Source organism: Vipera berus (assembly GCF_964194415.1).
Source record: "Vipera berus genome assembly, chromosome: 1".
Lineage (NCBI taxonomy): Eukaryota > Metazoa > Chordata > Lepidosauria > Squamata > Viperidae > Vipera > Vipera berus.
This window is the reverse complement of record NC_138202.1, coordinates 320,549,345-320,564,629: the sequence shown is the minus strand read 5'-3', so window position 1 is coordinate 320,564,629 and position 15,285 is coordinate 320,549,345. Positions and strand designations below refer to the sequence as shown.

The 15,285-nt window shown below is 40.8% G+C and overlaps 1 protein-coding gene across 2 annotated transcripts in view; it reads left to right on the top strand.

Moving 5' to 3' along the window:
• Nucleotides 1–408: 408 nt before the first annotated feature.
• Nucleotides 409–15,285, top strand: part of TTL (tubulin tyrosine ligase) — a 30,019-nt gene continuing 15,142 nt past the window's right edge. For both annotated transcript variants that reach the window (XM_081345229.1, XM_081345228.1), the window contains exons 1-2: nt 409–1,201; nt 9,468–9,546. In XM_081345229.1, coding sequence (XP_081201355.1) covers nt 1,045–1,201; nt 9,468–9,546 — 236 coding nt within the window. In that variant the 5' untranslated portion in view covers nt 409–1,044. The remainder of the gene's footprint in view (nt 1,202–9,467; nt 9,547–15,285) is intronic.

The window sequence follows — 15,285 nt, the reverse complement described above, 5'->3', positions numbered from 1 at the left end:
GCAGCAAAAAACGGAACCTCCTTTTCTATTTATTGGATGAGAGACTAGACCAGGGGTAGGCAACCTCGGCTCTTTTATGACTCATGGACTTCAACTCCCAGAATTCCTGAGTCAGCTATGCTGACTCAGGAATTCTGGGAGTTGAAGTCCATGAGTCATAAAAGAGCCGAGGTTGCCTACCCCTGGACTAGACCAAGTATTTTTGTTTAACCAGCCTAACGCAGGCCTTCGCGGTTCCTTCCACCCTGAAACTGGACAGGCTCCGAGTTAACTGCACGGGAAGCCTCTGGGGAAGAAGAGGGCGGCGCGACTCAATTACTCTTTTTACGTCGTGAGGCAACCGCCGAGGCTCGGCCCCTCGCTGGATCCGCCTCTTTCGGCGCTGGGGAGGAGTCCTCATGGCCACGGGCGAGCCTCCGGGTCCAAAGGCACAAGGCAGCCCGGCAGATGGGCGGCTACCCCCTTGCAGCAAACGGGGCCGACGGTTTGGGTTCGTCAGCGTCCGCCGGATGATGGGCAAGCTGGAGGGATTCCGCGGGAGCTGCTCCGCACCAGCCGCCGCTTTGGGATGCTGAGCCGCCGCGTCGTCAGCATGTAGGAAGTGCTTTGGAGAGTTCAGGCGAGGAGCGGCTGGCGGAGAGTTCAAGCGGCTTTCCTTCTGGCGCGGCTCACGGGTGTGTGGGGGGGAATCGGGCCGAGCGACCCTTTCTTCAGCCCGGGACGCAGCTGCCGCTTCACCCGGAGCAGACGGCAGCCCGCGGCGCGTCGCCAACCCCAGCTGCAAAGGAGCGCCTCCTTCTGCGATGCCGGTTTTAATTTCTCTGGAAGGCAGCCGAGAGGTGTCGGCTTGCGTGAACGGGTGGGATTGATGCCCTTTTTAATTAGGGTTTTCCATCACGATCTTCCAAGTGACCGGCGGGTTTATATATATATATATATATAAGCTTGTAAGCCGCCCTGAGTCTTCGGACAAGGGCGGGATATAAATGGAACTAAAATAAAATAAAATAAATATAGATGTAAGGCTAGCCCTACGGTTAAAAGATGTACACGTTTGTGGTGCGAGATGAAAACAGCAGCATCTATGCTGAAGTCTCTAAAATTCTCCTCTCCACTGGACAATGGAAGAGGCTCAAAAGAGATAATCCCAGATTCAACCTCATGTTGGGCGAGAGAAACAGGCTGCCTTTTGGGAGACTGGGTAAGCAAGCCGCACGCGCGAACGTGGGCACACCCGGCCGGGGTCGGGGGGGACGCAAAGCATGAGGCGGCTTTTCTGCGGAGCTCGTCTGGAAGAAGGGGTCCCTGGCTTTTTCGAAGCCCCGGCACCTGATCGGCCTCCAAGACCCACCGATCTGCATGCGGCGGCCGAAGTTTGGAAGTGCTGGCGAGAGGGGTGCGGTAGGGAACGCCTGCCAAGCCGGGGTCTGCAGATGTTAGCAATGGGGTGTTGTCTGCTGCAACACGGGAGTGATTTTATCCTTAGCAAGCCAATGAGGCTAGCTGGATGCCAGGTTGTGAAAAGGGTGGATGTATGTATATCTGTTGGGATTAGAAAATATTGCAAGCAAATACAGGTGCCGATGGGTTTTTTTGCATGTTCTTGTTTAAACCGGGGTAGAATCATCCGATAAATTAGCATTGTTATTGAAATCTTTATTTTGCAACAATATATTTACTCTCCTGGAAAACGGATATCTAAAATCAAAATAAAATTATAGTAATATAGTTTTTACAGCTTTCATAACAATTCATGTTGTATTTAAGTTGGTATGTCAGTGATTTTTTTTCCAGTTTGAATGCAACTTCTCTGCACTCCACTAGCCATGATTGGGATTCTCATGTGTATTTAACATTTGCTGACACCTTTGGCCATTGAAAAAAAAATCCCGTTTTTTGTTTTTTGCAATAATATTTTATATTGCTCAGCAATAACAAACTATTCAACATGATTGTGCCAGATGTCAGGCATCAAGTTCTCTCCTTTTTTTCTTCAAGTTGGTTTGAACTGGGTGCAGGGTATATTTAAATAGCCTACAGACTGGATTTTCTATGAAGAGTGAGTTTTAAAGACTGGATATATTTGTTGAAATGATTCATAATAAAAGTAGATGGAAAAGTGTCTAAGCATTACTAATTTCCATAACCCATTGAGCATATTATAATATGCATAGACCCAGTGTTTTTAGTACAGTATGTTTACTCAGAGTGCAGTCCCCATATAGTACAGCATGTTTACTCAGAGTACAGTCCCCATGCACTTGAGAACAAGCTCCAGGAATCTCAAATGGGATTTAGCTTTATGTAGATGCAACCATCTGTTGGGTTGTGACTGAGGCCAGGATTATGAATATAATGGATTTTTACAGTGATTTTTATTCAAGTGAATTGTGGAATGTTTTTTTCCACCCTGGGGTAATCTTTGAGAAACACTAACAATTATTCAATCAAAAAAAGCAATGTTTATAAATAAGCAGCAGACTTATTTAACTTGGCATCCTTCACTCCAACTCCCTGAATTCTCTGTCACTATGGCATAAAACTTTGAACTGAATTGTTCGAAGTTATTGGTTCAATAACTGAGCCACTTTGCGGTGGAAGAAAATGGATTTTACAAATTTTCTCTTGCTATAATTTAAAAGAGGCTTATTTTCTTCAAGCTGGGTATTTTAAAATTCAGTTCATGAACTCTGCATTACACTTTCAGAAGCAAAGAAGAATAGCTTCCTTTTATATAGTGACTTCTTATATTATTGTGATGTTAGTCACAACAATCATTCCAGTTGCTGTTAAATCCATGCAGCTTTCACTGGCATCAGAAGGAGACAGAGCTGTCCAGGCCTCTAGATGGCCTTGGTTGGACTCACAAGTTGAGTAGGATTGAGCCTGGTTAGAATTTAGGTGGGTACCTCTAGAGCAGGTATATCAAGCTGCCAGCCGGTGGGCCGGATGCGTCATGCCAAAACCACACCCACCCCATTGCCGGCAATGGGGAAAAAGTTGTGATACGTTGCGCGATGTCGCGATACATCCCGCGACGTCACGTGACATTGCGATTTGACATGCCTGCTCTAGAGAATTCTAGGGCTATAGAGTAGATTGAAGTCACCAAAACCATCCTCAATCCCCCAAGACAGTGGCAAACTACTACTATTATATTCCTGCCAAGAAGATGACTTGGTTATTCGACATAGGCACAAGGAATTCAGCTCAACTTAAAAGGCTTTATTTCTACATTTATATGTATAGTTAATCTGTAGGTCCCATTAGATTTAGTCTTCTTACATAATTGAAGATAAGTCAATTGACGTAGCTTCTAAGCGCTGTAAATAAGGAATAATATTTATTTATATATAAATTAAAATAGATTATCCAAGAATAAAGGCAATTACTAAAAGAGGGCTGGGCTCTCCACTGATTTTTTGTTTCTAAAGTTGGACAGTTCTCTGTTAAGAGATGCTTTAATTTGGATTCTTGCATGGAGTAGCAGATTGGACCTGAGGGCCTAACTGGCTTCTTTTAATTCTACAATGGTGTGACTTGCTGAATGTGGAAAATGACCTGGAATGTCTGGAACAGGAGGACCAAGTCCTATGAGTATGTTTAGATATTACCACTGAAGGTAATAGCATAGCCATCTTCAATTAAACACTAGAACAATTCTGTCCATTTTGATTCTCGAAACTTCCACAAGTTTGTGTGTGAATTGACTACAACTCCATTCTTGCTCACTGATAATTATGTGGCCTCAAAACATTTCAAGAACACAAGTTTGAGAAAGCATGCTCCAGAGGTTAAGCTCTGAACCAATAGACTAATATTTTAAAAAGGATGTTTTAGAAAATGTTTAAAAGTAAAATGTGTAAATGTGCTTTGTGCACTTAAACCTTATCTTAACACTAACCTATTTAGCCTGTAATAATAAGAGGTGGGGGAGCTCATGTTTTTGAAGCTGCAGGGGAAAAAATAGAGGAGAAAGCAAGCCATCCTAGAAAATGCAAAATGCTGCAAGAACCAGTATAAAAGTAATGAATTGCACCCAAAGTCCTGCTTTAAAGCAACAGAGAGTATTGTGATACCTCAAGGACTAATTGATCTCTAGAACTGCTTTTCACTCTTAGTTCCTGAAAAATGATTCATTACATTTGGGTTAGAAAGATGTAATTGATTTACATGCAACTTACAGATTTCTATTCAATATAGACCAGGGGTGTCAAACTGCCAGCCCATGGGTCGGTTTCATCATACCGAAGCTGTGCCCACCCCATTGCCGGCAATGCAAAAAGAGTCGTGATATGTCACGTGATGTGGCGAGTTTGACACCTGTGATATAGACTATACCTCTTGCTTTCCAAACACTATTCTTGTGGGTGTTTAGAGTGGTTTAACACTAATAGTTCTCTGGCATCCTTGGATTCTTTGACAAAAAAATAGCTCTGCTTTGAGTTTTCTGGTAAAACAGAAAATGTGTTTTCAGAATAGATGTGTGGCCATAACATTGCAGCCGTGATTTTTATACTGAACTGGATCCTGCTTAAGGAAACCAAACAAGACCCTATGATCCATTTATTAAAAGAAGAGGCAGAATCATTGAAGCTGCCTTGGGGTATTGTGCTCATATGAGATTTCTGCATTGCTCTGTTCCCTTGTTTGTGCCTCCTTCCACAGAAGCATCTACTCTCTGATTTATACCTGCTACAAATCTTTGGCATAATTTCAAAAAGAATAGACATTACTTTTGCTTCTATTTTTGAAGTTGAAATGAAATAAACTTGTAATTGGACTGTTGCCACCCTAAAAGTCAGCCCCACTGTCTCCCCTGGCCAGTATATTGCCTAGAAGTAAGTGGAATTATAGTCCAATACATCTGGAGGACATCAGTTTGGAATCAGCCGCTAAGTGATACTGGCAGTTGCTTAATTTAAAATAGGATGAGTGCTCCAGCAAATGCCAGGCTACATAATGTCATAAACATTCTGACTGTATAACAGGTTATGTGCTTGTTTGTGCTGAAGGCCATTATTCAGTGTTGGAAGTGTATGAGTAAGCAAAGTAAGATGCTACAGCAAAAAGTTTAAAGAAAAATATGCTTATTTAAGAAGTATTCACTACGCATGAGTAAATTTAGCTGCAGTTATCAAGTAGTAAGTCACCTTTCAGCAGAAGGCAAAATCCTGTGGAACATTTTATGCTACAAATCATTCATGATAGTGTAAATATTGGCGTGGTTCCTTTGTCAGACATCTGATGTCTTTCAGTTTCCTATGGCTGAAACTGGAACTAATATAATTTCTGGGCCAAGAAATTACTCATTACTCTGGCAATATTTTCCCCCATAGGTATTTATATACTGTTAATGATACCAAGGCTGGGGATGGATGGATTTTAGGAAATTGTTTGATTTCTCTTTTAAATGCAATAGTCCTGTTAGCAAAGAATTAGCTAGGCTGAGCTATCCTGTATCTGTTTCTTCCTCAAATTCTGCCTCTATGTTAAAAACAAAACTTGAGGATAATGGGCTCAGAATCCCCACTAGCAGAGGAATACTTATACTAAAGAAACTGTTATAGGCAGTTAATTTTTAGTTCAGGTTGTCTTTGCTACTTTTGACCTAGGTTTCTCTTGATCTGAGAGGTAAATGATTTTATTTCTCTTGCTTAAGCGGTAACAAGAGAATGGCATAGGCATAATATTTTTATTATTAAGACTTTTACGTAATACATGTAATGTTCTGGATTTGAAGCAGAAATATATGAATATGGCACCATTCATGCCTTTTTCTGGGATGACATCACAACTATGGAAGGCTGAGGATAGCTCTGTCATCTTGACAAATGGGTGCTTTGAGGAGTTACCAACTCCTGTGAATGCAGCTTTGTGCACTACCCAGCCATAAAATTGATACTTTACAACAGGGGTCTTCAAACTTGGCCCTTTTATGACTTGTGGACTTCAACTCCCAGAATTCCTCAGCCAGGCACGCTGGCTAAGGAATTCTGGTAGTTGAAGTCCACAAGACATAAAAGGGCCAAGTTTGAAGATCCCTGCTTTACAACCAGCTAAACCAATATGCTGCTCCACGTGTTTTAGAGTTACAGTTCCCAAAATTACTAGCCAGCATAGCTAAGTCTAACAAGTGGTTAGGCCACAAGCTTTTGTGAGGCCAAGCTGGCTGCAAATGTTCCAACATATCTGGAGATTGCCAGGTTGGAAAAGCTGGCCATGTTGGTTTTGACAGTTCAGGAAAAGATACTGAGTTTTTTCTATCCCTTATGAAACTTGAAGAAAAAAACTTAATAAACTGAAGAAGGCGTGGAAATGTAATGAAATTATTAAAAGCAAATCTTGCCAGAAGAACTAAAGCAATTAGAACTGAGGATTGAATAACGTGAGTCAGCAGTGAGAGAGGTCTTTTTAAAAGACTAATGGCTTGCATTAGCAGAAGCTTTTGGTTCATCAGCATCATAAACAGGGAGAAAGTGACAAAATTGTATTATGAGGTCATGATACAAACCTTGTGACTTATATACTTGTCTCCAATATTAAGACACAAGTATAAAAGGATGGAGATTGTGTCCTGACATCACTGCATGGATGTCATCTTTTTTTATATAATTGTGGTTATCTGCAGATGTCTCTAGTTCAAGTCCAGCTTTCAAGAATGGTACTGGATTTAGTAGTGTTTGAATAAGGGCTCAGCTGGTGACGCAATTTATCCCCATTTGAATACTTTGGGGCTTTCCACACATCAATTCATTCATGCCCAGTTTCACACAAAGAGTATTAGTGCTGCATGGTATCTTTATGTAATGGAGATGAGAGACATTTATAGGAGGGAAGAGAAGATTGGGTTGCAAAATAGGTAAGACTGGTCTTTTAAAAAGAAAGCAGGGTCTATAGTATTGCAAAAATGGAATTACAGCCTCTAGAACAAAGGTTCCCAACCGGGGGTGTGAGACAATATTCCAGGGGGCGCGAAAATTAGGGTTTTCAAAATTGTAGTATGTATGCATAATTTGTTGCCGTTATTTCAAACTTTTTGTAAGGGGTGCAAGAATATATCAGAAGCGTTCTAGGGGTGCGTGGTATAGAAAAGGTTGGGAGCCACTGCTCTAGAAAGTGAGAATTTGGAAGACAATAACCCTCAAGAAAAATAACCATCTTTAGGGATTTTTGGAATGACAAGCAAAATACTCTGCAATGATTTATTTCCTTTAATTTAAGAAAAAGATCAATAGATAAGTGGTTTTTCCTGCCTTAATTGACAAATCAAACTCTCTGTGTCTAAAATTTCAGTTCATCAGAGGTGATTAAGAAAATAGAATAAAAGCTTTCTGGCAAGAATATGATGTATTCTTTTGAAGAGCATGAAGCTCCAGTCAGTGTCAATTATGTATTGTGGTCTTAGACTTTCTGCATATTCACATTGTTTAGAAAAAGAAGAAAAACAAGAAAAAATAGAAAACATTCTGCATATATAGTTTTTACATATTCTATTGAATCTTATTTTTTTATTTATTACTGTTGTCAGTTTGCGAGGTTTTGAGGCTTTAAATTTACCCCCTCAATATACTTCTGATTCTGAAAACTGTAGGTTGCTTGGATTGAAAAATCACCTTGATTCTTTTATATATTATCTGGGAACCATAATGTTCTGGTTCAGTAGTTAAAATTACTACAAAGTAATAGACAATATGGAGGAGGGAATAAAGGGGAACAATGTACAGAAATCTTGTCCTACTACATTCATTTTTCTAAAAGAAAATATCTGTTCAAAATTTTTAATGTTTCCAATTTTTCTGGACCCCCCACCAAAAAAGATATTGAGGTAGGAATACACAAGTTTCTCTCCCCCTCTCTCTAATTACATTTTCTTTTTACTCTCAATTTTAACTTTTTAGAAAGATTACACCATGTATATATAGCTGGGCAGGTCCCTTTGAAAATCTGTAACCCTCAAATTTTATTTGTTTATCAACCATTTTTTTTTGTTTATGTTGGGTTACTAACCTAATGCCTCTATTATATCTAGTGCAGCAAAGTCCTTTTACTAATCAAAAATGTTAGGATAACTACTGGGTTTACTGGATTATATTTTCCATTTTGTTTAAGCACCAATTCTTTTATTCTCTCAATAGCCATTGTTTCCATTCCAGGAAAAGTTTTTTGCTTAGTGATCCTCTAGTACGGGGGTCCCCCAACCCCTGGTCCATGGACCAGTACCAGTCCGTGGCATGCCAGGAAAGCCCCATCCACAGGCAGCACACAAAACCACGCTCCCTCCATGTAACCGGTCCCTGGTGCCCAAAAGGTTGGGGACTTCTGCTCTACTATTTTTGGGGTAGGGGGAATGGAATCTGTCTTCACTTCTCTTTATTAACTGTGGCAATACTTGGTAACTACATTTGACAAAGGAGTGTAAACATTAGAATATTTCCCTAATCTTGTCAAATTCTTCAAGCAACCCCACCAAAACAAAGGCGAGCAAGCCTGAGTCCAGTTAAACCTAGATCTAAATCCAAACATGTCATGTAACACAGAAGTCCCTGACCTTTTGAGCACCAGGGACTGGTTCCATGGAGAGAGGTTTTTCCGAGGACCGGAGGGGCCGTGGTTTCATGTACTGCCTGCAACTGGTTTCTGGCATGCCATGACCTAGTGCTGGTTCAGGGATTGGGGACCCCTGATGCAACATGCTCAGAGCAACTTCTTTTCAAGAGCCCATCTAGTTCCTGGTTAGGTATTGTGAGGGCTTTGCAGGAATTGCCGATCAAAAATTTATCCAAAATTGGTCAAAAGATTTGCCACCCCCCTGAAAGATTTGCTGATGATGCTTGAGGCAATTCAGACTTCCATAAAAGGACTTCCTTCATTTTTAAGCAAAGATAGTAAGATGCCTAAATTCAGTGTGATTGTGTTGCTTTGCCCATGATTTTCAGCATCAGTTAGTGCAATCCAGGAATCTGCCTTATAAAAAAGTCATTCTGTTTGTCCTCTTCATCCTTTGTCCTGCTGATCTTCTCAATATCTGCTGACAGATCACCCCACATTTCAAGGTGCTAGGAACTGAATCTGTGATGTTGCTGCATGCAAAGCAGTTTGTCTTCTAGTGAAGTGTAGAAAAATATAAGATACCTAATTTCTTCTAGGAAGGCGTCACATTTTTTTTTGTAGTTCTGGAACTAGATGGAGATAGTTAGCAATATTCTTTCACTATTTAGATAATGTTATTTGTTAGCCCATGCATAATTATGGGGAGAGTTCTTAATCATCTTCCAAAAATATGTATATAAATCAAATATATGCAAGATATACAAGTTGCTGATATTAAAAATTCTGCAGTAAACAACTTTTTTGTTTTTAAGAGAGTGGAGATTAATAATGGTGTTGTAAATGCTTGTTTATTTGTTTAAAAAAAGCATTTCCAGAATGCAAACAACATGGATGTTAACATTCCCTTTTCATAGGTCATGAACCTGGACTTACACAATTGGTGAACTACTACAGAGGGGCTGATAAACTTTGTCGAAAAGCTTCTTTAGTGAGGTAAGATACTTTTACTTAATTTAATTTAATTTAATTATTATATTTGTATACCGCCCTTCTCCCGAAGGACTCAGGGCAGTGAACAGGGCGCATATAAAAATACAGATTACAAAAATTAAAAAAAGAATTAAATAAGAGCCCGAGCTAAAACAATAGAATAATATAAAATCCACAATAAAAACCCCAACACATCCCCCATCAGGCCAGGCCGGCTTGTTCAAATAGATAGGTCTTCAAACCGCGTCGGAAGGAGCGAAGGTCAGGTGCCATCCGGAGCTCAACCGGCAGCTGATTCCATAAAGCCGGGGCGCCCACAGAGAAGGCCCTCCCCCTGGGGGCCACCAGCCGACATTCTCTGACCGGTGGCACCCTGAGGAGGCCCTCTCTGTGGGAACGCACAGGGCGGAGGGAAGTTGACGCCGGCAGCAGGTGATCCCCGAGGTACTCCGGACCCATGCCATGTAGGGCCTTGAAAGCCATTACCAAAACCTTGAATCTTGAAACTTGCTTGTTTATATGTAATAGTGGGATCCATGCTGCCTTTTGTCAATCTCCTGTAGTTATGCCTGCATCAAAACACTCAGTGGGATGCTCAGCTTGTTACTGGTTAATCACTGCAACTGTTTTAGATGTGGAAAAGAGCAATTTACATTCCAAATGCTTATAAAAAAAAAGAAAAAGAAAAAATGTGAATACAAATGAGCAGCCAAAGGTGATGTTTCTTATCTGTAAAAATAAAAGAGGTTGTGGGTCTTGGTGCGTGACCATTCAGCGTAAATGTAGATAAAATTAATTGAGTATTATGTTCTCCATTTTAGTAATAGGATTGTGGACATTGGATTTCTGGAGGGCAGCTCATTTGTGCTTGCTGTTGGGCTGCTTTGTTACTGTGTATGTAGTTAGCTTTATTTAGATGTCTGGTTGCCTTTTGGGGAGCAAATCCCTTGGAATTCTCCTCTAGGTTACCTTCTCAGTGCTGCCATTGACAGTCAATTGATTTCAAATACAGGAAATTTCCTGCTGCCTTGTTTCTTCAAACTGGCATTGCCTCATTTTCAGATATGGATGCTCAATAATTACTTTCGGGTCATAGATCTTGGGAACTGGAATGAGTTTTGAATGTAATTGACAACCTTCTGTTCTTTTTCCTTAATAGCAGCAAAGCAAATACTTTTCTTGAAGGTAGAGCCTTCTTTCAACTTTTAAGGCTATGAAATGCCAAATATATATATATATTTAAAAATCAATAAATAATATGACTAGACTTATTACTTTATAATTCTTTCAGAATTGTGCTACTTGGCTAAAGTTGCATGACAGTCCACTCTCTTTAATCCCCTTCATGGATTACTGCCTTGTCGTGGCGAAGGGGCTTGCGTAATTCAATGAAGCTATGAGCTATGCCGTGCAGGGCCACCCAAGACGGACAGGTCATAGCCGAGAGTTCTGACAAAACGTGATCCACTGGAGAAGGAAATGGCAACCCACTCCAGTATCTTTGCCATGAAAACCCTATGGACAGTACCAAAAGGCAAAACGATATGACGCTGGAAGATGAGCCCCTCAGGTCGGAAGGCGTCCAATATGCTACTGGGGAAGAGCAGAGGGCTAGTACTAGTAGCGCCAGAAAGAATGAAGCGACTGGGCCAAAGCCGAAAGGACGCTCAGCTGTGGATGTGTCTGGTGGTGAAAGGAAAGTCCGATGCTGTAAAGATTTTTTCTCCATAGGAACCTGGAATGTAAGATCCATGAATCAAGGAAAGCTGGACGTGGTCAAACAAGAGATGACAAGACTGAACATCGACATCTTAGGTATCAGCGAACTAAAATGGACAGGAATGGGTGAATTTAATTCAGATGACCATCAGGTATACTACTGCGGGCAAGAATCCCTCAGAAGAAATGGAGTAGCCTTCATAGTCAATAAAAGAGTAGGAAAAGCAATACTGGGATACAATCCTCAAAATGACAGAATGATCTCAGTTCGAATCCAAGGCAAACCATTCAATATCACAGTAGTCCAAGTCTATGCCCCAACCACCAGTGCTGAAGAGGATGAAATTGACCAGTTCTATGAAGCCCTACAGCACCTTATAGAACTAACACCAAAAAATGATGTCCTTATCATCATGGGGGATTGGAATGCTAAAGTAGGAAGCCAAAAGATAACTGGAATAACAGGCAAGTTTGGCCTTGGAGTACAAAATGAAGCAGGGCACAGGCTGATAGAATTTTGTCAAGAGAATACGATGGTCATAGCAAACACTCTTTTCCAACAACCCAAGAGACGGCTCTACACATGGACATCACCAGACGGTCAACACAGAAATCAGATTGACTATATGCTCTGCAGCCAAAGATGGAGAAGCTCTATACAGTCAGTAAAAACAAGACCAGGAGCTGACTGTGGCTCAGATCATGAGCTTCTCCTTGCAAAGTTTAAGCTTAAACTGAAGAAAGTAGGGAAAAGCACTAGGCCACTCAGGTATGAATTAAATCATATCCCTGTTGAATATACAGTAGAGGTGACAAATAGATTTAAGGAATTAGATCTGATAGACAGAGTGCCAGAAGAACTATGGACAGAGGTTCGCGACATTGTACAACAGGTAGCAACCAAAACCATCCCAAAGAAAAAGAAATGCAAGAAAGCAAAATGGCTGTCTGAGGAAGCTTTGCAAATAGCTGAGGAAAGGAGGGAAGCAAAAGGCAAGGGAGAAAAACATAGATATGCCCAATTGAATGCAGAATTCCAGAGAATAGCTAGAAGAGATAAGAATGCCTTCTTAAATGAACAGTGCAAAGAAATAGAAGAAAACAATAGAATAGGGAGGACCAGAGATCTTTTCAAGAAAATTGGAGAGATGAAGGGAACGTTTAATGCAAAAATGGGCATGATAAAGGACCAAAATGGCAGGGACCTAACAGAGGCAGAAGAGATTAAGAAGAGGTGGCAAAATTACACAGAAGAACTATACAAGAATGAGCTTAATGTCCCAGATAATCACAATGAGTTGGTCACTGACCTCGAGCCAGACATCCTAGAATGTGAAGTGAAGTGGGCCTTAGAAAAGCTGAGCAACAACAAAGCTAGTGGAGGTGACAGTATTCCAGCTGAGCTATTCAAAATCTTAAAAGACAGTGCAGTAAAAGTGCTACACTCAATTTGCCAGCAAATTTGGAAAACTCAACAGTGGCCACAGGATTGGAAAAGATCAGTTTACATTCCAATTCCAAAGAAAGGCAGTGCCAAAGAATGTTCAAACTATCGCACCATTGCACTCATTTCTCATGCTAGTAAAGTCATGCTTAAAATCCTACAAGCTAGACTTCAGCAGTATGTGGATCGAGAACTACCAGAAGTACAGGCAGGATTTCGAAGAGGCAGAGGAACTAGAGATCAAATTGCCAACATACGCTGGATCATGGAGAAAGCTAGGGAGTTCCAGAAAAACATCTACTTCTGCTTCATTGACTATGCTAAAGCCTTTGATTGTGTGGATCATAACAAACTGTGGCAAGTTCTTAAAGAGATGGGAGTACCAGACCATCTTATTTGTCTCTTGAGAAACCTATATGCAGGTCAAGAAGCAACAGTGAGAACTGGACACGGAACCACTGATTGGTTCAAAATTGGGAAAGGAGTCCGGCAAGGCTGTATACTGTCACCCTGCCTATTTAACTTATATGCAGAGCACATCATGAGAAAGGCAGGGCTAGATGAATCAAAAGTTGGAATTAAGATTGCCGGAAGAAATATCAACAACCTAAGATATGCAGATGATACCACTCTAATGGCAGAAAGTGAAGAAGAACTAAAGAGCCTCTTGTTGCGGGTGAAGAAGGAGAGTGCAAAACTTGGGTTGAAACTTAACATTAAGAAAACCAAGATCATGGCATCTGGCCCTCTCAATTCCTGGCAAATAGATGGGGAAGAAATGGAGGTAGTGACAGATTTTATTTTCCTGGGCTCCAAGATCACTGCAGATGGGGACTGTAGCCAAGAAATTAAAAGACGCTTGCTCCTGGGGAGGAAAGCCATGGCAAATCTAGACAGCACACTAAAAAGCAGAGACATCACCCTGTCAACAAAAGTGCGTATAGTCAAGGCTATGGTCTTCCCAGTTGCAATGTATGGCAGTGAAAGTTGGACCATAAGAAAGGCTGAGCGCCAAAGAATTGAGGCCTTTGAACTATGGTGCTGGAGAAGACTCCTGCGAGTCCCTTGGACTGCAAGGCGATCAAACCGGTCAGTCCTAGAGGAGATAAACCCTGACTGCTCTTTAGAAGGCCAGATCCTGAAGCTAAAACTCAAATACTTTGGCCACCTAATGAGAAGGAAGGACTCACTGGAGAAGAGCCTAATGCTGGGAAAGATCGAGGGCAATAGAAGAAGGGGACGACAGAGAATGAGGTGGCTGGATGGAGTCACTGAAGCTGTAGGCGTGAGCTTAAATGGACTCCAGAAGATGGTAGAGGACAGGAAGGCCTGGAGGAACATTGTCCATAGGGTCGCGATGGGTCGGACACGACTTCGCAGCTAACAACAACAACCACTCTCTTTCAGTCAAAAGGAGTGCTAGAGGGCATGTTTTAATGGATAGTACACATTTGGATTATATGTGACCTTTATGCTCTGTTGATTTACATTTACTAATAAGCCTTAAGGATATGAAATCCATTAAGTTCTGGTTGGCATTTCTAATCTCTAACCTTTCCTGAAACATAAAATGTTTGTGGGCTTTGCCAAATGTTTTATTGTGGTTTAGGATTTATTTAAAAATCTTGCAAAATGTGTAGCAGGTTTGCCCTTTGGTTATTAGAAATTTTAACTGGCACAACAATATCTTCTTCTTTAAACTGTTGGTAAATTTGATTCCAAACCAGTCTTCCCCAGTCAATCATTTGTAGAATATTTGTTATTCTCCAAGTAAATTTGTCTGAATCCAGGGGTCCTCAACCTTGAATTCTGGGAGTTGAAGTCCACAAGTCTTAAAGTTGCCAAGGTTGAGGATCCCTGCATTAATCCATTTAAAACATTCTTAAATTCTTATTCAGCTTTATGCCATTATTTTATATTAAATTACTAGTTAGCTTTTTTTTTCTATTTTGAGTTGAAGTTTTACTCACTACCTATTCACCAGGTAGCTTTTCAAATTGTTGTTTGAAAGACCTCTTTTAACTGTAAAATAATTGTAAATCCAATGGTGATGAGAGAACAAGGTGGTCGAATCCAGTGTCCTTAAAGGCTCTGTCTCTGTTAAGAGCTTGGTGGTTTTCTGTCTCCTGGTGCTAAGACCTGCAGGATGACAGTCTCCTCATGAGGAACAGCCATCTGGAGAAGAATCTCTCATCCTCTCCTTTATTCAGAAGGATTCTGTTAAACTGAAATTGCTGCCAGGCAATTGGTCATTGCTATGACATCATCTCTGCTGTTTCAGAGACAGCTATTTCACCATTTACTTCATCCAAAACTTGATTTGATAATGCCTGGGATTTTTAAAGTTACAATGTACTTGGAGAGTACAAGTTGGGTGGGGAAGTCTATCCCAGAATTATCAAGCTATTTGATTGAAGATAGCAGCTGATTGTGAGCAAAATAATTTTATAAAAATACTTCAAAATGAGCTTGTCACAGTTTGGAAGATAAAACTTGTGCTGGTGGTTGTAAGTGTAGTTTTAATTTTAAGGAGCTTTCTTTCATTTTCTTATAATATGGAAAAAGTGTACAGGAAGAGA